Source organism: Panthera tigris, chromosome D4, assembly GCF_018350195.1.
Source record: "Panthera tigris isolate Pti1 chromosome D4, P.tigris_Pti1_mat1.1, whole genome shotgun sequence".
NCBI lineage: Eukaryota > Metazoa > Chordata > Mammalia > Carnivora > Felidae > Panthera > Panthera tigris.
This window is the reverse complement of record NC_056672.1, coordinates 26,870,676-26,895,144: the sequence shown is the minus strand read 5'-3', so window position 1 is coordinate 26,895,144 and position 24,469 is coordinate 26,870,676. Positions and strand designations below refer to the sequence as shown.

The window sequence follows — 24,469 nt, the reverse complement described above, 5'->3', positions numbered from 1 at the left end:
CTAAAACTGGAAATGATATTGGTACCTTCTCAGAGGGTCACTGACTCATGGAATGCTTAACTCAGTGCCAAGCATGTGGTAAGCACACAGTAAATGTTAGCTGCCATTCTTTTCTCTTTCTTTTTTTTTGGGGGGGGGGGGGGAAGAAAGTGTTCCCTACTTTAAAAGAATAAAAACAATAACGAAAAACAGCTTAAGTACCACTAATGTAGACCTATCAAAGGTCTCTTAAGTTCCGTGTGGTATCCTGAAGTCATTTTGGTGAGAGGCTTAAAAGCCCTTAGTGATGCTGAATAAGGCTTATGGATAAAGCAGTGAAATTTCATGAGGCTTTCAATTTCTAGGGGTTTTCTTCGTGTCCTCAACCACAGTGTTTGGACATGGACAACTTCCATTTTCAGTCACTTCCTGCTTTGTACATCTACCCGATGACCTGATCTCATTTGACAGAATGTTTGTGGTCAGGATTTAGTGGCTAACAAAATACCATACCACTTGTTTTGATCCTCAGTATAATAAAGTGGGATGGGAGACAAATTTGTATACCTCAGAAGGAAAAGCTGTTGCTGTGAGCGGAAGTAAATACTTGATCTTTACATCTTTGTGTCGCGTGGAGAGATTAATCCTGCTGCCACTTCAGAAATGGAGACCTAGATAGGGTCGAGATTGATTGTATGGTGTGATGAAAGAGCCCTGTCCTGGGATTGAGACACTGCTCGTGCTGCCACTGACAAGCAGCGGGACCTTTGACAAGTCACGTCAACTCTGGGCTTCCATTTTCTCTCCTAACATCCGGGGATTGAACTAGATTACCTCTCAAGAGCACCTTACGGTTGTGACATCATGTTTCAGTGATAAGTGGATTCCTTGTACTTAAAAGCCTATATACCTAAGTGAAAAAATACAGAGAGCAACCGAATGTGCCAGATGCTTTCCCTTGTCTCTCATTTAATCCTCATAACTGTCCTGTGTTATAGGTGGTACCGTCCCTACTCTGCAGATAATGATAGCGACCATTTTTTGAACATGTGTGCCAGGCACTGTGCTAAGCTCTTTACAGACATTCTCTCACTCAGTCCTCCCAACAACCCTCTGAGGTGGGTACTGTAATCCCGATTGTTCAGATGAGGAAACTGAGGCTTAGACTGCCTATAGCTTGGCCAGGATCCTACACAGCCAGTATATGGCAGAGTTGGATTTCTAACTTAAAAGTCCCGTGGCAAAGGCAGTTTTAGCCACTGTGCTGTCGTGCCAGCTGAGAGTGAAGACGCTAAGTCAGGGAGCAGTTAAAAGAGAAGTGGCAGAGTCAATATTTGGACTCTTTTTTTTTCCCCCCTATTCTAGGTCCTATGCACCTTCAAGTACATCCCATCACAGTATGTTCCAATTTGTCGAGAGCCTGTCAATGTAAAACTGACGTCAATTTCTGAAACCAAGAGTTCTTTGACTCTGGTGCCCCTGGCTGGCTCATTCTTAAGAGTATGCGACTCTTGGTCTCAGGGTCATGAGTTCGAGCCCCATGGTGGGCGTAGAGATTACTTAAATAAACTTTGAAAAAGACAAAAAGTTTTTTAACTTGAAGATCAGTTGCCCCTGGCATAGCTTCTCAGAGCAAAGGAAGGGAGTGTTTTGCCTTTTGCTCTACACCCTTAACCTGCTGCCCATTTTAGTGTGCGTGAGTGTAAAGGTGCCCTTCAGCGGCAGCACCCGGGAGAGCTCTGTGCTGAGACCCGCGAACCTAAGGCTTCAAAATTAGGAGTGCCAGCCACCTGGCCACCTATAAGTGCCCGCCCGCCCCTGTGATGATGGTTAGATTTTAACCTGCTCTCATCCCAGGAGTGCAGTATTTGCCACAAACAAAATAGAACCTAGATGCAATTTACCCAGATGGATTGTCACATTTCTATGTTTGCTATGGTTTTTCAGAGTTTTTGTAATTTGCTTGAATGATCTCGAGTTTCTCAGATTGTGCTGACCTCGGAACTACCTGTGTGTTTTCTCTTTACCGTTCTAGGTATCATTAATATTTGATTTCAAGCACCAGCCGTCAGTACCAGTTGGGCAGCTCTGGGTGGAAATGCTTCGATTCTATGCATTAGAATTTAATTTGGCTGATTTAGTGATAAGTATCCGTGTCAAAGAATCAGTGTCTCGTGAATCCAAGGATTGGCCCAAAAAGCGCATTGCCATTGAAGGTATCTCAGAATGTTTCTCTTAAATTTCCTTTCCTTTTAAGGTACCAGTCTAACCGCATGCTTTGTATTTCATTCTCCTTTCAGCTCCCACGTGTAACATAGGCCTGACCCCAACAGCGAAATAAACAGTTAGACTCTGGCATGTGTTACCGTGGTCATTCCAAGGGACCAGACTGTTCTTTCTGGGTTTTTTATGCACTGCAATAAAATGTCTTAGTTAAAAAATAGCTAAACAGTGGCTGGGCGAGTCCTCGCTTTCTTTGTAAATTGCTTATCAACCTAAACGCAAAAAAAAATTTTTTCCCCTGGTGATGTGTGAATCCTCCTTTCCTCTCTGCTGTTCTCATTGCTGGATTTTTAGATTCAGCCCTTTCATGGGTTGTTGATGTTGTTTAGATGTTTAAGATGAGAAACTACTTTTCCTCATGAAAAATAATTCTTGGTTGGATTCCTCTTCATAGCGAGAGGCTAGTTATTTTTGGAATATCTACAATAGCATTTGGAACTTATTCCTGAAAACACTTTTTCTAGTGAAGCCTCATTTAACTAAAACCATTGTATGAAAGAGTCACTGATGTGCCCTGTAGACTACATTAAATGGACGAGCTCTTCTCAGCTTTGCAAAATCAGGAGGTTGAAAACCCTCTAGAAATCTTAGTTCTCCTCCTTCAGATAAGTTAAAGAACCTCCTAAATGGAATTCTCGTATTTTTGCTTGATTTTTTTCAAGCTTTTATATTGCATAAGAGGGTTTTTGTTTTTTGTTTTTTTTTTGCATTTTGCATTTTGCATAAATTCTGTGTGCAGTCATGGGGATCTCACATTTTTAAACCCTCCCCTGCAGTTTCTCTGGCTCAGCTCTTCTGGCCAATTGCCTAACCTGCTGGAGTTCTAGGGGAGGAGAAAAGATTGAGAGAAGTGGTGTCTCCTCCTGGTGCCTCCCTCTCGCCCCTGAATTCAGTCCAGCCAGTTCAGTGATGGGGCTTCCCAGGGCAGAAGAGTGGAGGTAAGCTCTACACACCACAGGGCCTGGCTGAGTGGGGAGGCAGAGCACTCAGCAGAGCCTGGCGGGAAGACCTCCCTTCCCCAGGGCGCGAGAGCCACACTGATGACACCTTTTTTACCTCCACAGTCACAGAACAGACTAGGGAAGGGGTACTGGTTCTCAGCAGAATGGGTTCTCTTCATAGAGCAGATGTTTAAGAAAACATTTCTTTTTGTTCTGAAACCACATCCCACCCCCAGTTTGGTAAAACGCATACAAGATCCACGCTAAATTCTAGTAGTGTGTGTTTGTTGTCTTGTCTACAGCAGGCTAATTTTTAAAATGTGAAATGGAAACGTATGAAGTGGTGGGTTTTTGTTTTTTTTTTCTTCTCGTTACAGATCCCTACTCTGTTAAAAGAAATGTGGCAAGGACTCTAAATAATCAGCCCGTGTTTGAATATATACTTCATTGTTTAAGGACAACATATAAGTATTTTGCTCTTCCACACAAAATTACAAAATCCAGCCTTCCAAAGCCTCTGAATACTGTCACACGTATTTCTGAACACTCTAAAGAAGTAGCAAACGTGGGGGCACGAGCAAAAGGTGATGAACTCAAAAGCTCAGCTTTGGCTCAAGAGCCAGGTGCTGCCAGTTCAGGTGCGAACACCTGCCAGGTACAGCCACTTACAGAGACTGCTGAAAGCTTTGGAGACCCCCCAACAGAGGAAATGGGGCACGCGCATGTCAGCATCCACCTGGAAAACTCCAGCCGTGTCAGGACAGGGGCCGGTTGTGATGGTTGTGAGGATGTTAAAGCACACCGTCGAGCAGCGGGAAGTAAAGCTGGGAGCGAGGGCAAGCATCCTTTGCCTGCCGGTGATCAAGGGCCAAGCAGTAGCAGACGTGGAGAGCTTGTCCTCCGTGGCGGCACACAGAATAAGGAGACAGATAACACTTTGGATGTAGAAGACTTCCACAGTCCTACGGCCGACGAGTGTGATGGATTCGTCACTTCAGAGGACAAGGCTGATGTTGATGAAGAAGGCGTAGAAGGTCCTGATGAGCTGGAAGATGCTCTAGGCCACTTTGCTCCTTCAAGACAGGGTCACGTGTCAAGAATCATTCATTCCGATGAGGAGGAGGAGGAGGAGGAAGAGGAAGAGGAGGACGATGAAGAACCCAGGCTGTCCATTCCCCGGAGGGAAGATGAGGACGACTTGGCAAATGAAGATGAGTTAGAAAATCCGTACACAGGATCAGGGGACGAGGATGCCCTGTCTGAGGAGGACGATGAATTAGGCGGATCTGCTAAGTATAAAGACCTGAAAGAAGATGGAAAACATGTGGACGGGGCTCTACTAATGGAATTGAATAAAATCAGTCTTAAAGAAGAAAATGCATGTGAGGAAAGTTGCACTGCAGATCAGTCTGATTTCTTCTATGAATTTAGTAAACTCATCTTCACCAAAGGCAAGGTAATCCGTGCCACTCCTCGAACTAAGAGACGTTAAATGGTTTTTTAGTGCATGTAATTTTAAATTTTGTGGACTAGAACAGAGCTGTGCCCTGTCCTGGTGGTAGTCAGGAGTTCGTCTTCCACTCCGGTACAACCGCTCCATGTCCTGCCCTCCTTAGACCCCTGGGAATTTGCATAGGCCGTAGGGAATGCTGTTGGGAGTGGAAATAACTGCCTTTTACTCCTGAGTATCCCAGAAGATGTCCCCATCTCAAGTAGTTTGCAGCGGTTGCACGTTATTTTTGTTCCTTTGGGAAGTCAGAGTAGGCTGTGGGGCTTTTGAGAAAATGATTCAGGACCCCTTTAGTTGGCAAATAGAGTTGTAAACGAAGTCTTGGTTTGCTTTGCCACCTTCCCATAGTCTCCTACAGTCGTGTGCAGTTTATGCAAACGAGAAGGTCATCTCAAGAAGGACTGTCCTGAAGACTTCAAAAGAATTCAGCTGGAACCTTTGCCGCCGCTGACACCCAAATTTTCAAATATCTTAGATCAAGTTTGCATCCAGTGTTACAGTAAGTTACTAACACTTCTTTTCATTTGTCAGAATGTCGCATTGGCATTTGCCCCAAGAGTCCTCTGACTCACTAACCTGTTAGCTCCATCACTGGGACCAAGTCTGTCCCATTTTCCCCCGTGTCCATGGAGCTCTGTGTAATACCTATTCTGGCTGAGATGCATAGTAAATAATTGTTGCAGGAAAAACGGGGAGAGGGAGGACCTTTTAAGCCTTGCTATTGGAGTACTAGCATTCCCAACTGTTGTTCCTTGGACTGTTTTTCTAAGCAGTTATTAGTATTTCGTGACAGTTGGTGCCTGGGTGGTTCAGTGGGTTAGGCATCAGACTCTTGATCTGAGCTCATGTCATGATCTCAGGGTCGTGAGTTCAAGCCCCGCACTTAAAATAAAATAGTTCCACAGGTCAAGGAGGGAATGCGTCTACCCTCAGCGGAGGCTGGGGGTGTTGGGGTTGGGGCAAGAGATTTACAGGGCATATTAGCATCATAATGGCTTCTGAGAAATGTTCTAGTAAAAAACCTGTTTAACTCTTTATTGAAATATTCCCAAAATGTGGGCATAATATACTTTTTAATTAACACTAATTAATAGCTCCCTAACAGCCCTTTGAGGAACACCAGTGTGGGGAAGCATTGGTATACAGAGGGTTAAAGTTCCACAAAGGAAAAACATTTAAAGGAGAGGCAGGCGACTTGAGATGAGCCTGACGCCTCACAGTGCTCTGTCCTGAGGTGTCCCTGCCAGAAGACACTTGTTCTTAGCCAGTGAGTTAGTCTTTTGCAAACCTTTTTGGAGGTGATAAGCTATGAAAGGAAAACTAGGTTCCCCTCAGAAACATATGCACATGCTCATAAAGGTTTGTGTTCACACTTTGGGAGAGTTGCCTGAAGACCACCTTTATAGACCCCTGGGGTCTCTGAAATCTAGTAGCAGAACCGCCACTCAGATTTGTTTCTATTTCAGGAGGAGTTCCTGGGGGCAGAAGTTTTTCAAAGAAAGACAGACTCTATTGTATATTACTAATGCTGTCTACCAAGAAGATGCTCGAAATTTAGGGCTTTCTTTTTAACTTGCTAGATTTTGTTTTATAAAAAGTGTGATCTTCCCCTCCCCCCCGCAAAGAATGTGAACAATCTTTGTTTCTGAATGTTTTCTATTTTAAACAGAGGATTTTTCTCCAACTATTTTGGAAGATCAGGCTCGTGAACATATTCGGCAAAACCTAGAAAGTTTCATAAGACAGGAGTTTCCAGGTAAATAACTTTTTAACCTTTAAGAAAAGAAAGGTCTCTCCAAAATGAATAAATGTTAAAAAAATTAAAAAAAAAAAAATGGGGCGCCTGGGTAGCTCAGTCAGTTAAGCGTCCTACTTCCGCTCAGGTCATGATCTCGCAGTCTGTGAGTTCAAGCCCCGCGCCAGGCCCTGTGCTGACAGCTTGGAGCCCGGAGCCTGCTTCGGATTCTATGTCTCCCTCTCTCTCTGCCCCTCCCCCGCTCATGCTCTGTCTCTCTCACTCTCAAAAATGAATAAATGTTAAGAAAAATTTTTAAAGAAAAGAAAGGTGGTGTGACCTTCCTTCAGAACGAGCACGTGTGTTACAAGCACATTAACTTTGAGAACGAGAAAGTAGTTTTGCGGGGACGGTGGGGACAGGGCTGTGGTTACTTTGTGATGTACTTTGGATGCTCTTTGCTCTGCTGCTTTACCGACGGAGAGGACAGCAGCAGTGTGGGATTTCTGTTAGCAGACGCCACAAGTGAAATTTCATTTCGTGTTATGTTTGAAGTCAAAGTTTGCACCTCCAGACTTTGGAAAATATTCCAAGAAGTGAATATTTAGAGAGCAGTAAGCTTACATTACTAAATATACTGATGTGATCCACATTTTCCTTGAAATGTCCTTGCAATTTAAGAAAAAAGTGGCACTTGGTAGTCTTTCACACCATATACACATTGTATTTGTTTAAAGTAAATTTTGAGAGAAAGTAGTTTGTCATAAATACGACAATATAATGAGGATAGTTAACAGATGGGTATTTTTGATCCATGTGAGGGCCGTTTTGATCAGAACATTAAATGTACTCAGGTAATTAGTTATCACTTTTCGTCTATCCCCAACAGGAACTAAATTGAGCTTGTTTGGCTCCTCCAAAAATGGATTTGGGTTCAAACAGAGTGACCTTGACGTCTGCATGACAATTAATGGGCTTGAAACCGCGGAGGTACGGTGACCACGTAAAACTCAAATCTGCTGCGGCAGTGTGATTTGACCATCTTGACTGACAGGACGTCTTGGTATTTTCCACATTTACCAGAGCATACCATACGGAGCATGCCATGTGGCACAGTCTCTCTGGTCAGATACTTAAGAAGCTTAGAGGTAAACCTGAGGAGCACCGAAGCTTGTCTTTTCCACCCACGGTACAAAGTGCCTTTGGAAGTGACCCGTGGGAACGTGACAAAGCCAAACCAGCCCCCGCAGGGTCCCCCTGGCGTAGCCCGGAGGCTGACTTTGCCACACACAGCCCGTATAAGACTTCTTGAAAAGTTTTGAGGAGGCAGGCAGTGTGGTTTTCTGAGATGGTTTTTAGCAGGCAGTCAAATGGGATTCGATGATAAGAGTGCTGAACTTACAGTTCAGAGACCTAGATTCAAGACAGACTTGGTTTCATGAGTTCCTAAACATGTGGCCTTTGGTTGATAAACCTATAAAATGAAAAGGATCATTTCTGTTCCTCTTGCCCCCAGAGATTGTTGTGCACATCAGCTTGGATCACGCCTGTCAGGAGTCCGCAGACTAGGGCCCACGGGCTAAACCCAGCCACGGGCATATTTTGTCAGTACAGGTTCATTAGAACACAGTCACACCCCTTCACTTGTGATGCGGTTACGGCTTCTGCTTTTACTCGATAACTACCGAGTCGAGTACTTGCAACAGAGTCGTATGATTTGCAAAACAGTAAAGGTTTGCTGGCCCCTGACAAATATGAAATACTGCATAAAGGTATAAAGTCTAAGAAGTGCTAAGTCCCTTTCTTTTTTTATTTTTAACAACAGTCCAAATGCTGTATATCCAAATGAGTGATGCTGCTGTCACTCAAGATCTCTTTTATGTCTTTCCTTATTTTCAAGTCTTTGTCTTTTGAGGATGTATCTGATTTGGGGAAAATAGCCAAAAGTTACCTACCCTGAGTTTGGTGAGTAAAGAGGATAAACAAGGTTGGGTCCGATATGTGGAATTACCTTATTGCACATCATCAATAATGAATTTTTACATGGCTTATAAAACTAGCTTTGCGGGCATTTCTGAAGTAAAATTCCAAATATGTTCTGCGATGTGTATAACCATCAAAAGGGCTTATGTTGTAAAATGTCGGCCCGCTGTTTTTAAGTATGATTTATTTGAAACATTGGTATTTGCTACATGACCTTGATTCGCCTCGTCCTGTGGAGAGAGCATCTAAGCTTCATTACTCTGCACAGCAGTTCTTGTAATTGAAAGATAATGAAAGTCCATCCAGAATGAATAAGAGGGGCCACAGAAGCTCCCTCTTACTTATTCTGGCACAGAGGGTACTTCTGAGTAACATGGTTACAGGGAAGGGGAAATGGAGGTCCTCATGGTTCAGACTTTTCCAGGTGCTCTGATTTCAGCCTTTGTTGTACAATTAGTAAGTGAGGGCTGTGAGGACCTTTTGTATCCTCAGGATATTTCCTATGAATACTGACCAAGGCTTGCCTAAACGAGAAAAAAATCTATATAGATGGGTTGAACTTATTATTTCTAAAGGTAATGGAAACTATTTGTTACCACGTTAGGAACCTGTCTTCCATTTTCGGTTCAGTATGTGCAATTTTTGTTGCAGGGGTTGGACTGTGTAAGAACTATTGAAGAATTGGCAAGAGTCCTCAAAAAACATTCAGGTACCTCTACAAACTTTTTCCAAAAATAGTTTTGTCTTTTAATTAGTGTTTTGCATCCTTAGAATTCATCAATGCCAGTGAAACCATAGAGTGGCTCATCTGTAGCACATGTGCGGTATTGGTGTCTTTAAAAAATTTTGTCATTCAGCACGAAAGACTGAGGCAATCAGTGGTCATTGGTGTGCATAGCGTTGCCTGGCCCAGTTTTATTTCAAAACAAGCATATACCATACAGGCAAGAAATTTTGGAAATCTTTTTGCTTTATTGACCTTTTATTACCCAAAGTGTAGGGGTTGCTGACAGCAGCGTGAAGTACATGGAAAGCACTGGGGGCTTATGGATTGTATTTGTAGCTGTATTGCTGGACAACTGTATGCAACCCTGAACAAGTCATCTAACTTTACTTGATCCCTTGCCATCGATAAATTGAGAAAGCTATAAAATGTGTAGATGCTATGAATAGTGCACGGTGCTGACATGCCATTGACATGTTCTTTTGCGGTCAGGGACAGCTGTGGATGCTGTTAACAGTGAGAATCTTCTTTTAAAATGTGATGCAGCAAATTTCTGTGCTAGGAGCTGGGAGCTGGGAATGAAGGTGAACAAGATATGGTCCGTACCCTCACGACACTTAAAATCCATGATGTGTCCATCAAAAGCTTTCTTTTATCTCAGTCAAGAGTAGACTTAGGTTAACATCACGGGCAGCACACACGTAGACACACGAACGTACACCGTGAGTGCTATCTCCCCTTTTTGTTTTATATTTTTTATTTCCAGGAGTTTAAATAAAAAGGGTACCATGTTACTTCCATAACAAGATAATCTTAACTTTGGTTTATTTCTTCTGAAAGTTAACCTGGAGCATCAGTATTTTTTTTTAATAACATGCATTGATGTAATTGTTTTTGTCATCGAAAATAAGTGTTCCCCTCACTTAGGAATTTTACCTCTAAAGATCATGAGCTTTTTAAATTTTTTTGAAGAGTGTGCAAAGAAACTAAATTGCTAGGTTGCCACAATTATTAATTGTTTGTACTGAGCTAGATTTTGACTTTTTATTTTGAAATAATTTGAAAATTAAAGCAGTAAAAATTGTATAAAGAACGCTGCATGTACTTCATTCAGATCCACCAGTTGTTAACATTTTACCACATTCGATACTCATTCTGTCTCTTCCTTGCTCACAATTTTTTTCTGTACCATTTGAGATTAAACTGCAGATACCATGTTCCTTTCACCTAAATACGGCAGTGTCTATTTCCTAAGAATGAGCCATTGTTAAAAACAGGTCATTTTTAGGGGCACTCGGCTGGCTCAGGAGGTAGAGCACGCAACTCTTGATCTCAGGATTGTAAGTTTGAGCTTCACGTTTCGTTGTAGAGATTACTTAAAAGTAAAATCTTTTTTCTTTTTAAATGTAAAGATTTTTTTTTCAATGTTTATTTTATTTTGAAAGAGAGCGTGAGCTGGAGAGGGACAGGGAAAGAAGGAGACAGAGAATCCCACGCAGACTCCTCACTGTCAGCGCAGAGCCCAGTGCGAGGCTCGAACTCACAAACCATGAGATCATGACCCGAGCTGAAATTAAGAGTCAGATACTAAACTGACTGAGCCACCCAGGTGCCCTGAAATCTAAGTCTCCCAGACTATCTTGTTGGGTGCCTACTATGTGCTCAGCACTGTATTGGGCACTTAGGGATGGTGGAGCAATAAAAATAAGTCTACAGAAGTCTTTTCCTTCGACAGCTTTCAGATCTTAAAAACAGGAAGGTAATCTCACAGACCATGTAACAGTGTAAGGTAGTATTCATTTTTCAGAATGAGTCAGAAGCTGCAGTAATTGTTTGGTAAGCTCTAAGGGGAGAGAAGTTCTGGGCAAGAGTTGCATAGGGGAGATTCATGTAAGAGTTGGGTTTATTCTGATCTCAGGGGATGATGAATATGATTCAAAAAGGATAAAAGAGAAGTCATTCGTAACGGGACGTGCACCTGAACGTGAGCGTTGCTGTAGTATATTTTGGAGTGTCGACAGTGGGAAGATCAATACATTTAGAGAGGAGTTTCAAGTGGTTACTATTACTATATAAAGGAAAGCCCACAGATATTTGGAAACCAGTGAAGTTTCTTCAAGAGAAGAGCAACCCGATAAAAACTAAGCTTTTTAGGCAACTGGTAGAGTCTCCCAGGGCAGGTATAACCTAAGTGAATTCAGGTTAGAAGGACCGTAACTAAAACGAAAAGGATAGGAGAGATTCCCAAGGGGAAGTTTCCTAGATTTGGTACCTACAAGTAAGAACTAAGAGTTCAGGCTAATGTCTGGATACTTGGGAAATGGGGACATTTGCAGAGAACACCATGTGGAGGTGTTTAGTTTGCCATAAAGGTTTAATTTCTAAGAGTCCAGCAAGCAATTGGAAATAAAGAGTTGTCAGTCAGGACTGAAGAACAGAAGAAAACAGTTTTGTATTGAAATCCTTGAAGAAAGAAAGACGAAGAATAAGACAATTCTAAGGGATCATTTGAGAGAAGTTAAGGACTAGGCCTTAATTTCTGTGGGTAGAAATTAAGAAAGGACACTGAAAAAGGAGCCCTTGGACCGACAAGAACCAGGATGATGTGCTGTGGATAAATCCTAGAGGACAGGCTGGTAATGGGACAGGCTAGTGTCAAATTCTAGAATGGGAAGGAAATGCAGTAAAAGGCTATCTAATTTAGAGGCAGGGTAACAGAGTAGTTGGTGGGGGGTTCTGGAATCAGATTCTCTGCTTTTAAACCTTGGCTCCCCACTTGTTGGCTGTGTGTGCCTGGAAAGACACTCAGCCTCACTGAAAGTGCTCCGTTCCTCATCTTCACAGTAGATCAGCAATAATGGGATTTAAGGTTAAGAAAGGTGTCGTACATTTAAGTACGGCGTCTAGCATACGCCAGGTGTTCAGCAGATTCGAACGTCAATGTAAGTTAGACCTCCTCTGTCTCCCACACAGATGTATTTTTCTGTAATTTCTTCTGTCGTATACATACTTTTCCCCTGAGCTCTGGATCACTATGCATCTGCCCTCTAGATATTGCCATTTACCTTTTTGAGAAAAACCTCAAACTCCATCTCAGAATGAGCTCCTCTTTCTCTTTACTGCCTTCCTTCTGCTGCAACCCGCTCTTCCTTCTGAATCCACTTTCTTGGTCGTTGACATTGACATCCTTGGACCCACCAAAATGGGTCAAGTGATCATTTATTCGTCCTAGAATAGGTTCAGTAGAAATTTGGAGTTGGTCACACCCACACATGAATCTCGGCTCCGCAGCTCACTAGCTGCATATTCCTTTTTTTTTTTTTTAATGTTTATTTATTTATTTTGAGAGAGAGAGAGTGGCGAGTAGGGGAGGGGCAGAGAGCAAGGAAGAGCGAGAATCCGAAGCAGGCTGTATGCCATCAGCCTGACTCCATACTCGATCTCATGAACCCTGAGATCGTGACCTGAGCTGAAATCAAGAGTCGTATGCCTAGCCAACTGAGCCACCCAGGTGCCCCACTAGCTGCATATTCCTAAGCAAGTTACATTCTCTGGGGCTCTGTCTTTCAATCTGTTGGGTGAAGGTGATTAGTCTTAGGAGGTAATGTTTGTGAAGGATCCTAGGAGTTCAGAAACCAGTAGCTCTTAACTCTTAGCAGCGATTCCTTCTCGCTTATCCCCCACCCCCCCACTGCCTCCACTTCCCCAGCCCATCCAGGTACACCTGCTCTCAAGCCTGTCTTGCTGCTTCTCTGCATCTCTGTGCCACCATGGTAGTTCAGGTCCAGATCATTTTTTTATAATGGTCACTCTGCCTCCATTCCGGGTACCTCCAGTCTGTCCATAGCCAGGGGCATTGTCCGAATAGATATGGCCAGTGATTCTTCCCAACTTATACAGTTCATTGGTATCTATTTGCCTCTAAGGATAATTCTTAGCAGGATATATATGTTCTCTGTTTGGGCCCTTCCTGGTTTCTACCCCATCTCCTATCACTCATTCCTTTCCGTCAAGTCGACTCAATAGCCTTCACGATCCCATGGAAGTTCTCGAACATCCTTTCTGCTTTAGGCATTTGCCCTGTCCTTATGTGCTTTTTTTTTTTTTTTTTCCTTGCCTTCTAAATCCCCTCAGCCGCCTCTGTTTTTAACCTGTTGCTCTCCTTTTTCAAAGCCTGGTTCAGGCAATTCACTCCTCTCCTGTTGAAGTTGATTCTGTTCTTTTACTGTCTTCTAGCTCCATGATACGTAACTTTTGTTTTGAGGATTCAGAGGATCACCCTGTAGGCTTTTCTCTGTATTAGATATAGTCACGTGGAGAGAATAGATAGGGCCCGAGTAGTCTAGACTCTGTAGTAGTTTCTTCTGTTCTGGTGTTTATCAGACTGACAGCCCTGTACACGTGCACATGATCCGGTGAATTCCTGGAAGACAGCGGCTACCTCATTCATCCTTGTACTTCAGATATCAATGTGTTTAACAAATACAAACTTTGCCAGAAGAGTCTTCCCAGATGTTTAGTAACAGAATCGAGTAGTCCTAGTGACTGCAGTGAAACTAGCCAGAGTTCGGTTTACATCGTCTTATTTTGGGATATTAACATAAGAACCGCTTATGGCCCCAGCTGCTGTATTTAACAGTACTCTCTTATTCCTAACCTAGGTCTTAGAAACATCTTGCCTATTACAACAGCAAAGGTGCCAATTGTAAAGTTCTTCCATTTGAGAAGTGGTCTGGAGGTGGACATCAGCTTGTATAACACACTGGTAAGATTTTCCCCAGGACTTTTCTTCAGGGAGATGAAAGGGAACGAATGGCTCTTAATTTACAAAATAGCAAGTAAAATTAAGCCATTCCTTTGATCTTATTCGTTGTTTTCATTAGGAGTGTTTGCCTTTTGCCTGGCAAACTCTCTTAACAGAGAGTTAAGATAGTATTTATTTATTTTGAGGTCCGAGTGGCAGGTGCTTCTTGTTTGGCTTGAATTTTGTTTTAATTTTGGACTGTGTGTGTGTTTTTGGTCTCACACTTTGTTTCCTGCAGGGCTTTCCGGACCTTCTCTGGATACTACGGGCATTCAGTTTAAATAATGCCAGGGTGAAGTGGGGGATCCTTACATCTACATAGATGGAATTATTTTAATAGCCCTTATTTCTAGAAATGTTCAGACTAAGGACATATTAACATGGAAGTCATGAGCTCAGATGTCATGTATAATTCTTATTATTTAGTAAGTTAATGAAGCTCATCTTTGGGGGAAAATACTCGTGTCAGTCTAAATGTCTTCAATCTAAAGTGAATTACACTGTAAACCTTTTCAGAATATTCCAGTTTAAATTTTTTTCTTCTATTTGGTAACTTACAATTTTCCTTTTAACAGGCCCTTCATAACACAAGGCTCTTATCTGCTTATTCAGCCATCGATCCCAGAGTGAAATATTTATGCTATACCATGAAAGTGTTTACAAAGGTGAGTATGCTTCCTGTTGTGATTCATTAGAAATTTCGTTGCATCTTCAAACTTAGTTGAAAACATGTCTATATTTTTTAAAGAATGATAGCCATGTTAAATGCTTCTTTTAACTAGTTTGGGAACCCTGCTGTGGCAAGCTAAAATTTTGTTGTCTTAAGTTTTACATACGATAATCTAATCTTGCTAGTGGCTGATGGTTGGGGGTTTTTGTTTTTGATGTCCCTTTGGTTGGTCTTTGGCATTTGAAAATGTAACTTTTTTGTTAATGCCCAATAGAAGCATTTTCCTTTTGTGATGGTAGAATAGCTGCAAATTTAGCAGGAAACATTGGTGATCTGTTCCTCATTTTCCTTCCCTCTAGATGTGTGATATTGGTGATGCTTCTAGAGGCAGCTTATCGTCATACGCATACACGCTTATGGTGCTATATTTTCTCCAGCAGAGGAATCCACCAGTCATTCCTGTCCTTCAAGAGGTATTAGTAAAAGAAATTGTGTTTCTCATCTGTAAACCTGGGTGATCTTTGAGCCCTCTTCCTTCTCTAATATTCTGTGATTCTGTAGTTAAATTTTTAACTATTTTCCTACAAGTTTTTGTATCAATGCATTAAATTTGTAATCCATACTAATAGTTTAAAAATTAATTTCAGATATACAAAGGTGAAAAGAAACCTGAAATATTTGTTGATGGCTGGAATATTTATTTTTTTGATCAAATAGATGAACTGGTACGTATTTTAAGAGTAAAGATTTTTTTACATCCTTGACTAAAAGTTAGCTGTACTATGCTGTGCTGTAATGGTCAACAACTATGTTTTCACTTGTTATATTTATTTATGTTATGATAGTAAAAAAACTAGCATATATAGATGTTTTCTTGGAAGTTGAAAACATTTTCATTTTAATAAAAATGAAAACATTTTAATTAAGTCAGGTGAGTTTCCAGGGACTATATGTAGGATTTCTTTAATGCCTGTTAATTCCAAATGGCTATGTAGCTTTATTCCAAATGAACAAATATTTGCTAAGTGGTTTTCTGCAAACAGTTTGGAAAGACTTTCTTTGAGTTCAAAGATCTAATAACCCAGGCATCATCAAGGCTCTTAAAATCTATTTCCAGATTCTTCTGCAAACATGCACTCTGGGGTTTGACATTTAAAACCCTGAGCTTTCCCTATCTCCAGGTCACAGGGTAGAGATTAATAAAGTCATGTAAATGGTATTTTAAGATGTGAAAGAAAAGTTACAGAATTATATTTTTATGTATTTAGATTCCAGTTTAATAAGTCCAAACTTACTCCCTAAGATACAAATGAAGATAGATATTAACACTTTACTATAGAGCATGATATCTCTGTTCCCTTCTATTTCTAGCCCACCTATTGGCCAGAATATGGGAAAAATACAGAATCTGTTGGGCAGCTATGGTTGGGACTTCTTCGATTCTACACAGAAGAATTTGATTTTAAAGAACATGTTATTAGCATCAGGAGAAAAAGTCTGCTTACAACTTTTAAGAAACAGTGGACCTCAAAATACATTGTAATTGAAGGTACAAATAAAATGAAGCTTAAAATCGAATAGAATATAGAGTTTGAACTAGGAGGGCATCGTTCTCCATCCCTGCAGAGAACGGCAGGGAGCCACCAGCTGGGATGTGCAGCACTGCCATTCTGTTACTGTCCACATCAGCACACTTGTCTGTTTCCAGGATGAAGAGTTATTTTTAAGGGTGCCTGGTGGCTCAGTCAGTTAGGCATCCAACTTCAGCTCAGGTCATGATCTCATGGCTTGTGAGTTCGAGCCCCTCATTGGGCTCTGTGCTGACAGCTCAGAGCCTGGAGCCTGCTTCAGATTCTGTGTCCCTCTCTCACTCTGCCCCTCCCCTGCGTGTTCAGTCAGTCTCTCTCTCTCTCTTTCTCTCTCTCTCTCTCTCTCCCTCCCTCCTTCCCTGTCCCCCACCCCAGAATAAATAAGCACTAGGAAAAAAATTAAAAAAAAAAAAAAAGACATTTTTAAATGACTGGTGTCCTCCTGTGGGCTTCTCCCCGCCTCAGAACTCTTTTGACCATGACACATCTTTGACTTTTGTTGAACACTTACTGGAGAATAAGTTTGCAATAGAGATAAGGCAGCTTTAAAAGAGTGGGACTTTTGAGGTGCCTGGGTAGCTCAGTTGATTAAGTATCTGACTCCTGATGTCAGCTCGGGTCATGATCTCACGGTTCGTGAGTTTGAGCCCTGCATCAGGCTCTGCGCTGACAGCTCAGAGCCTGCTTGGGATTCTCTCTCTCTCCCTCTCTTTGTTCCTACCCCGCTGTGCATTCACACGCTCTCTCGCTCTCTCTCTCTTTTTCTCTCTCTCAAAATAAATAATAAACTTAAAAAAAAAAAAGAGAGAGAGTGGGACTTTTAACACCTTCTGAATTGAGGGTTTGAAAAGTGGGCACTAATTGAATTTTCAAGATCCTTATTTGCTATTTATTGATGAAGGGGTTTACCTACAAGTAATTATATGTAAACTTTGGCATTTCTTTTGCCCATGCTGAAGCCTTTTCTTCCATTGAATGCAAGGATCCGTGGGCCATGTATGTTTGTAGTCAATTGTTTACTATATATTTTTTGTTTGTTTAATTTGAAAGAGAGAGTGAGTGAGAACGAGTGGGGGAGAGGGGCAGAGGGAAAGAAAGAGAATCCCAGGCAGCATCCACATTCAGCACGGAGCCCAACATGGGACTCGATCCCACAACTGTAGGATCATGACCTAAGGCCAAAACCAAGAGTTGGACACTTAACTGATTGAACCACCCAGGCACCCCTCCAGTTTGTGGGATTTTAATTTTAGGGTCAAAAGGGAGTTTAAATGTTTAAAACTGAACTGAGAAATGGCTTAAAAAATATTTTATTGGTTTTAATCTTTTTTATTTTTTTGGAAATACACTTATATTCGTTAAATCATGTATGTTACTTTAGGTTATGTTTCCGTCATTACTTCTGCCTATTGGCAGTATTAAGATACTGTGAACATTTGTAAAATTAAATTCAGATCACTATGGCTTTAGATATGACTTTAACTTTTTAGGATGTCGTATGTCAAAAACAGAACTTTGTCTTAAACCTTTCCCTTATCACAGTGGGTCCTTACCGTCTCCAATTGTTCATATATTGTTTTTAATTTTTGAAGTCTCATTATCTTCTCATTTTTTCATTCCTTTCAGATGAACCATTAGTAATAGGCTAAGTTAGAAAGAAGACTTTTTTAAAAATTTATTTATTTTGAGAGAGAAAGAGTACGCATGTGAGCGGAGGAGGGGCAAAGAAAGAGGGAAAATCCCAAGCGGCCCCCTGCACCGCCAGCGCAGAGCCCGATTTGGGGCTCGGACCCATGAAACTATGAGATCACGACCTGAGCAGAAATCAAGAGCCAGATGCTTAATCAACTGAGCTACCCAGGCACCCTTAGAAGGAAGATTTTTAACCAGCTCTTCTAGAATGGAGGAATTTCAGGGGTGGTGGTGACAGTGATGTTTTTTACTGTACAGTAGCTTAATATTATAGTATCTCTGCTACATTAAGCAACAAACAAAAATACATGTACAAGTTACCAGAAGAAAATGTGACCAGACCTACTAGGAAGGTAACCTTCTGAAAGCAGTTGTTAGTGTAGGGTCAAACTGAGTGAAGGCTTCTGTACTCCAGTAACGTGCTACTGAGTCTTTATCCCGAATGGTGTGCCCCATTTATTGCACATTAAAAGCATAACAGATAAATAATAATAATTTAAAAAAATTAAAAATTAAAAAAATTAAAAATTTTTTTAAAAAGCATAACAGACAACCAGAAAGATGCCTCATTTTACTTCTTTACTCCTTTTCAAAGATTTTTTTTAATGTTTATTTATTTTGAGAGAGAAAAAGAATGGAGGAGGGCCAGAGAGAAAGAGAGAGAGAGAGAGAGAGAGAGAGAGAGAGAGAATGAATGAATCCCAAGCAGGCTCCACGCTGTCAGTGCAGAGCCCAACATGGGGTTCCATCTCTTGAAGCATGAGATCGTGACCTGAGCTGAAATCCAAGAGTTGGATACTTAACCAGCTGAGCCACCCAGATATCCCATCTTTATTCTTTTTGTATATATTGTATGCATGCAGTCCTCCATTTTCTTAATAATCCCCAAAAAGGGTTGGGGTTTTTTTTTCCATTGCTTTTCTTGAATATTTTTAGGCATTAATTGGAAATAATTAAACATTCAAAGCATGAATTATTATGTATGTATGTTTTAAATCATACATAAAATAGTATTTTAAATTAGAAATAGTGCTTTACCTCCATTTATTTCATGAACAAATTTATTCAGATCTGAAATAAATCTTTGACATCAGCATTTTTTCCCATCTTTCCTACCACTTTCTGGGTCATCTAATAAATAATATTCCAGAACCCAACATATATATATACAGCTACCTAGTGCATTTAAGATGCACACATTTAAGATCATATGGGAGTCCTTCATGAAGCTTTTACTAAAAATTGAGGTCTGAGTAGCATAGGGCAGGGGTGTGGGTGGGTGTGTGTGTGTGTGTGTGTGTGTGTGTGTGTGTGTCTTAATTTATCTTGTGTTTTATGATCTCCAGGATGACTGATGTGATCCTTAAAATGCTTGTTAGTTAGCAGGAACATCCAGTGCTAAAATGTTTTAGGTCTATTTGTGACCTCTATATGCCTCCCAAACTAGCACCCTTAGATAATATTCAATTAATAGGTCTTCTCCAAACAATATTTTGTTGTTTAAAGTGAAGCAACTCCTCATAATAGGAAGGAGTCTATACAGAATCAAACATAAAGTAACACCTTCTTTTCTGATGGACACTTTCGAGATAACACTTGACTTATATTTAGGAATATATATATATTACTTAGCTGTATTACACATTTGAAACTCACTAGAAAGGAAGTCATTTAACACAGTTGACTCTTGAACAACTTGAGTTTGACTGCGTGGGTCCACTTAAATGTGAGTTTTTTTCAATAAATACACTACAGTACTGTAGATATATTTTCTCTTATGATTTTCTTAATGTTTTCTTTTTTTTTTAATTTATTTATTTATTTTGAGACAGAACGAGTGAGCGAGCAGGGGAGGGGCAGGGAGAGAGGGGGAAAGAGAATCCCAAATAGGCTCCACACCTGTCAGCACAGAGCCCGACATAGGGCTCGAATTCACAAACCATGAGATCATGACCCGAGCCGAAACCAAGAGTTGGATGCTTAACCCACTGAGCCACCCAAGTGCCCCGACATATTCTTTGTTTTAGCTTACTTTATTATAAGGATGTAGTATATAATACGTATATAAAATATATGTTAATCAACTATGTTATAGGGAAGGCTGTGGTCAAGTGTAGGCTATTAGTAGTAAGTGTTGCGGGACTCTAAATATGTGTGGAATTCTGACCGTGTAGGGGGTTGGTGCTCCTATCCCACACATTGTTCAAGGGTCAACTGTACTTTTATTAATGATAAAGTATGTAATACTTCCTCTGTCTTTTATGCACACGTTAATGTATGAGTAGTGGCATTTCCTATTTCATTATCTTTTTTGTTCTCATTAATTTGTTTTTATGTAGATCCCTTTGATTTGAATCACAATCTTGGAGCTGGATTATCGAGGAAAAGTAAGTTGCTTTGTTTATAAATGTTAATGTGGTCCCTTTTCCTTTTAATCCATCTAACTGAGCACTTTTAACTCTTTTCTTCTCAGTGACAAATTTTATAATGAAAGCATTTATTAATGGTAGAAGAGTGTTTGGTATTCCAGTCAAAGGATTTCCGAAGGACTACCCGTCAAAAATGGTAAGTGTCCATTGGAAATACCAAAAAACAATTCTAAAAGCCTTTATTAGGGCACCTGTGTGGCTCAGTTGGTTAAGCATCTGACTTCAGCTCAGGTCACGATCTCATGGTTCCTGAGTTCGAGCCCCACATCAGGCTCTGTGCTGACAGGTCAGAGCCTGGAGCCTGCTTCAGATTCTTTGTCTCCCTCTCTCTCTGCCTCTTCCCCACGCATGCTCTGTCTCTCTCCTAGAAGTGAATAAACATTAAAAAAAAATTTTTTTAAGTTTATTTGAAAAATAAATAAAAAGGAAAAGCCTTTATTAAGCACCTAATTTGTACACATGACTCCAGTAATAAATACTCTTGAAAGTCTGGCGAAGCTAGCCAGGATAAACAGTTGCAATACAAAGTAATCCCTAAAACCTTTTTCTAAACATTCCCAGTTCTGAGGCCATTTATCGGGAGAACAGGGAGAAACAGCCACACGTGGAATTTGGGTGGGAAAATAGGCCTTTTGGCGCTGCTGCTTTTCCTTGGAAACGCACATAGATGGCACTGCTGTTCCAGCAGCATTCAGCTCCGTGCCAGCCTGTGCCAAGCCCAGCTCGCACACAGCTAAGGGTCTTCCACCTGCTCATATGAAGTCTAGATCCTTCAGTCTACTTGAGAGTAATGCATCTCTTAGTGGGACCAGGAGAGAGAGTGTCACTTGTGCTGGCAAGCTCGCTGGTGTCCTATCACCTGATACTCAAGATTTTTATGGGACCAGACTCATTAAAAACAAAGCCAATTGCACAAAAATTCCCTTCAGTGAGCAAAAACTAGAGGGTTTTCTGTTAAAAATAAAATTATTTTTTTCCTTCACTAATTTTCTTTATAAAGACTTTTTAAACAAGCCTGAAGCATATGAGTGTATTAGGAGTATGGGGGTATCCTCAGCATTGGATCGTGTCTGTGCGTCTCGTTTTGGCTAGATATGCCATGGCTGCCCTCTACGCCAAGGCTTCTGAAACTTGATCCAGCAGATCTTCTTGGGGGTTTTGTCCTTGGGGATTCTAATCCAGGAGATCTGGGGTAGGGCCCAAGACTTGGATTTCTTACAGGCTCTCAGGTGATGCCTGTGCTCCCTTCTGGTCCTCACCTTAATTTCAGTGGCAAGGAGGCTTCACTGCAGCCATTGTCTTTCCTTCCTTCTGATATGTTTCTCCAAAGCCACAACAAAACAAAGCAACATCACATGGCTCCTTTCTTTTGCTCTATGTAGTCTGTGTAATGCAAATCATAATCCTCAATTTATTGGGTTCTAGCCTTTTCATTTTATGAGAAAGCGAAGCCTTCGTAGCTGGCTGCGGCTTCCCCCGCGTCCTGGGGAAGCTGACTCACGGGCATGTGTGATGCTCTCATGTAGAAATGTCCTAGAAAAACAGGCTCCCTTTATGGTTAGGGTGAAACTGTGGGCCGCAGGATGAAAAGGAATAAACCAACATGAAATTTAGGTAAAACTGTCCCTAAGCAGTATAGTAATCGTTATTCAAAAGAAGTTTTCCGATCGATACCTGGTTAGTTGTTGTGTTTTGACCTCACATTAATCGTTCATAGTTTTCTATATGTATGTTCCGCTAGGAATACTTTTTTGATCCAGAAGTGCTAACTGAAGGAGAGCTGGCACCAAATGATAGATGTTGCCGAATTTGTGGGAAAATTGGACACTTCATGAAGGATTGTCCTATGAGGAGAAAGTAAGTCCGTGTTCAAAAGGGGTGGTTCTGTTTTACTTTCTTATTGTACCAATTTTTAAATGAGGTTCTGTTGTAACAGAAAATAAACTTGTGTTAAATCCAGCAGTTCTCAGATAAATGATTTTTTGCAATGAATATGAAGTGATTTAAAACACGCCTTTAAGCACGGATGACCAGAAGTCCCTCGAGTTTCCAGATAACAGTCTTCCAGGCCTGGTCCCCTTTCCTCATTTTGGTCACTGCCCCAGTTGTTACTCAGCCATTCGGTCACCGGCCTCTCCAACAGGGGCGAAAGAAGAGAGGAGAAAAGTGAAATGAGTTCTTTCAAGACATCAGTGACACTTCCATGGTACAGGAACTGGGCTGTACCAGGCTCATCTACAGTTTATTGCCAGATAGGACCCTTCACTTGTATGCAGTTTAACCCTTAATAATTGCCGTGGCGAAGCCGCTCAGTTTGGTCACCATGCTTCTGGTGATGTTTGCAGGAGGGTCGGGGAGGGGGGAGGTTTGGGTTGCTTGCTTGGGACGAACTGTTGTTTTGGGTGGTGTGGTCTTAGCTGGACAACAATACTCATTTAAAAAACATGCTACTTAAAATAAGGCACCATCTAGAATTTGAGGCTCTTATTTAGTACTTTGGTTTTTTATTGAGATAATAGTCACTGATCACTGATACGACAAGAAAAAAATGTTTTTAACGTTTTAAGAACATAAATCTCCTAACCCCTGTTTCCTTGTGAACTGGAACTTCCATGGCTTAAATTTCTAGTGCCTAGTAAAGAATGGGCCGCAGAATTTCGAGAAATCACCCCAAGGATCATTCGAGTTTCATCACATCCGTATCATAGTAGGATACTAAACCAGGGAGTTCCACTAACTGCAAACCCTGGTTTTATGGCACTAGAGTAACTGTGAAAATCAAAAAGAAAACCTACACCATCACCCTGAGGTTGCTTCTTGATAGAGCAGACGGACTTACATTTGTTAAATTCTTGTTTTTCCCTCTGACACTTTCTGTTTCTGGTCATCTCCCAAACCTGGAGTGCTCTTAATATTTGGTCAGGTTTCTGTCTAGATTTTTCCTACTGGTGTTATATCATCTTCTAGAGTGAGGCGGCGGCGTGATCAGGAAGATACCCCGAACCAAAGATACCCTGAGAACAAAGAGAAGAGGAGCAAAGAGGACAAAGACATTCAGAACAAGCACACAGAGAGGGACGTGTTGACAAAAGAAGAGAAGCCCGTGCAGTGCACGCCTCAGAAAGCCAAGCCAGTGAGGACAGCTGTCGACCTGGGCAGAGAGAAAATCCTCAGGCCACCAGTGGAAAAATGGAAGAGGCAGGATGACAAAGACTTACGAGAAAAACGTTGTTTTATTTGTGGAAGAGAAGGGCACATTAAAAAGGAATGCCCGCAATTTAAAGGCTCTCCAGGTATGGATACCGGTCATACCTCGATGTTTGCCCTCGCATCTCAAGGGAAATCTCTCTTTTAAAGTCCTTTACTATTTTAGATATATTTATTTCTTTAACACACCTACTTACTGAGGAAGGTTTCGTTTTGAAGAAAGTGAACCCTCCCTCTCCTTTAACCCTGACCCTCTAGATGTCTTAAACTTATTCCCGGTTTCATTTAGAGGCTTATAAAAGTCATTTGGTTGACTTTTCTAAGATGATCAGTGAATGGAAAACCCAATCATCCCCAGTGCCTAGAAACCCTAGCCTGAGTGACCAGAAAACATGCCGCCGCTTGAGCTTCACTTCTCAGTAGGTGCACTTTGGAAGTGGAAGCACTGATTGGCCGTGGGGGAGGCACAGCAGAATCCTGTCAGGACCCCAAGCTGTGGATAGTGAGCCACTTGTACTTCTCTTTACCTGTGTACATGCACATGCCTAGAAAAGGCACTGAAAGGAACTCTGTTACACGGCGACTGGTGGTTCTAACCGCGGAAGAGAGGAGGATGTGACTGTTTTAATACTTTCCTGCAGCGAGCAGAGTTATTCTTACGATGAGGAAAGATAGATGACCAGTCCATACTTGAAAATCACCCATACTTTTTGTCCCTTTGAGTTGTTGGATCTGCATTGACCCTTTCTATTAAATGGGTAAAGTGTCCACTCTGGGCATCTTTTTAACAGACTGTTAGCAGTGGGGGTACCTTCTGTGTACGTATAAAAAGTTAGGATTTACAGAGCGGTTTACACACCCTCACTTTGTTTCTCCGAACAAACCTGAGAGAGTGGATGGTATCTGATTGGCATAGAAGAGAA

The 24,469-nt window shown here is 41.3% G+C and overlaps 1 protein-coding gene across 8 annotated transcripts in view; it reads left to right on the top strand.

Annotated features, from left to right (window-relative positions):
• TUT7 (terminal uridylyl transferase 7) overlaps nt 1–24,469 on the top strand; it is a 60,808-nt gene that overhangs the window by 22,765 nt on the left and 13,574 nt on the right. For 7 of the 8 annotated variants that reach the window (XM_042964982.1, XM_042964983.1, XM_042964978.1 and 4 more), the window contains exons 12-26: nt 2,015–2,195; nt 3,581–4,659; nt 5,062–5,212; nt 6,383–6,469; nt 7,338–7,438; nt 9,083–9,140; nt 13,817–13,920; nt 14,535–14,624; nt 14,989–15,102; nt 15,277–15,354; nt 16,001–16,178; nt 20,250–20,297; nt 20,384–20,475; nt 22,081–22,196; nt 23,307–23,632. In XM_042964982.1, the coding sequence (XP_042820916.1) occupies nt 2,015–2,195; nt 3,581–4,659; nt 5,062–5,212; nt 6,383–6,469; nt 7,338–7,438; nt 9,083–9,140; nt 13,817–13,920; nt 14,535–14,624; nt 14,989–15,102; nt 15,277–15,354; nt 16,001–16,178; nt 20,250–20,297; nt 20,384–20,475; nt 22,081–22,196; nt 23,307–23,632 (2,803 nt within the window). The remainder of the gene's footprint in view (nt 1–2,014; nt 2,196–3,580; nt 4,660–5,061; nt 5,213–6,382; nt 6,470–7,337; nt 7,439–9,082; nt 9,141–13,816; nt 13,921–14,534; nt 14,625–14,988; nt 15,103–15,276; nt 15,355–16,000; nt 16,179–20,249; nt 20,298–20,383; nt 20,476–22,080; nt 22,197–23,306; nt 23,633–24,469) is intronic. The other variant, XM_042964981.1, reaches the window with a different exon arrangement.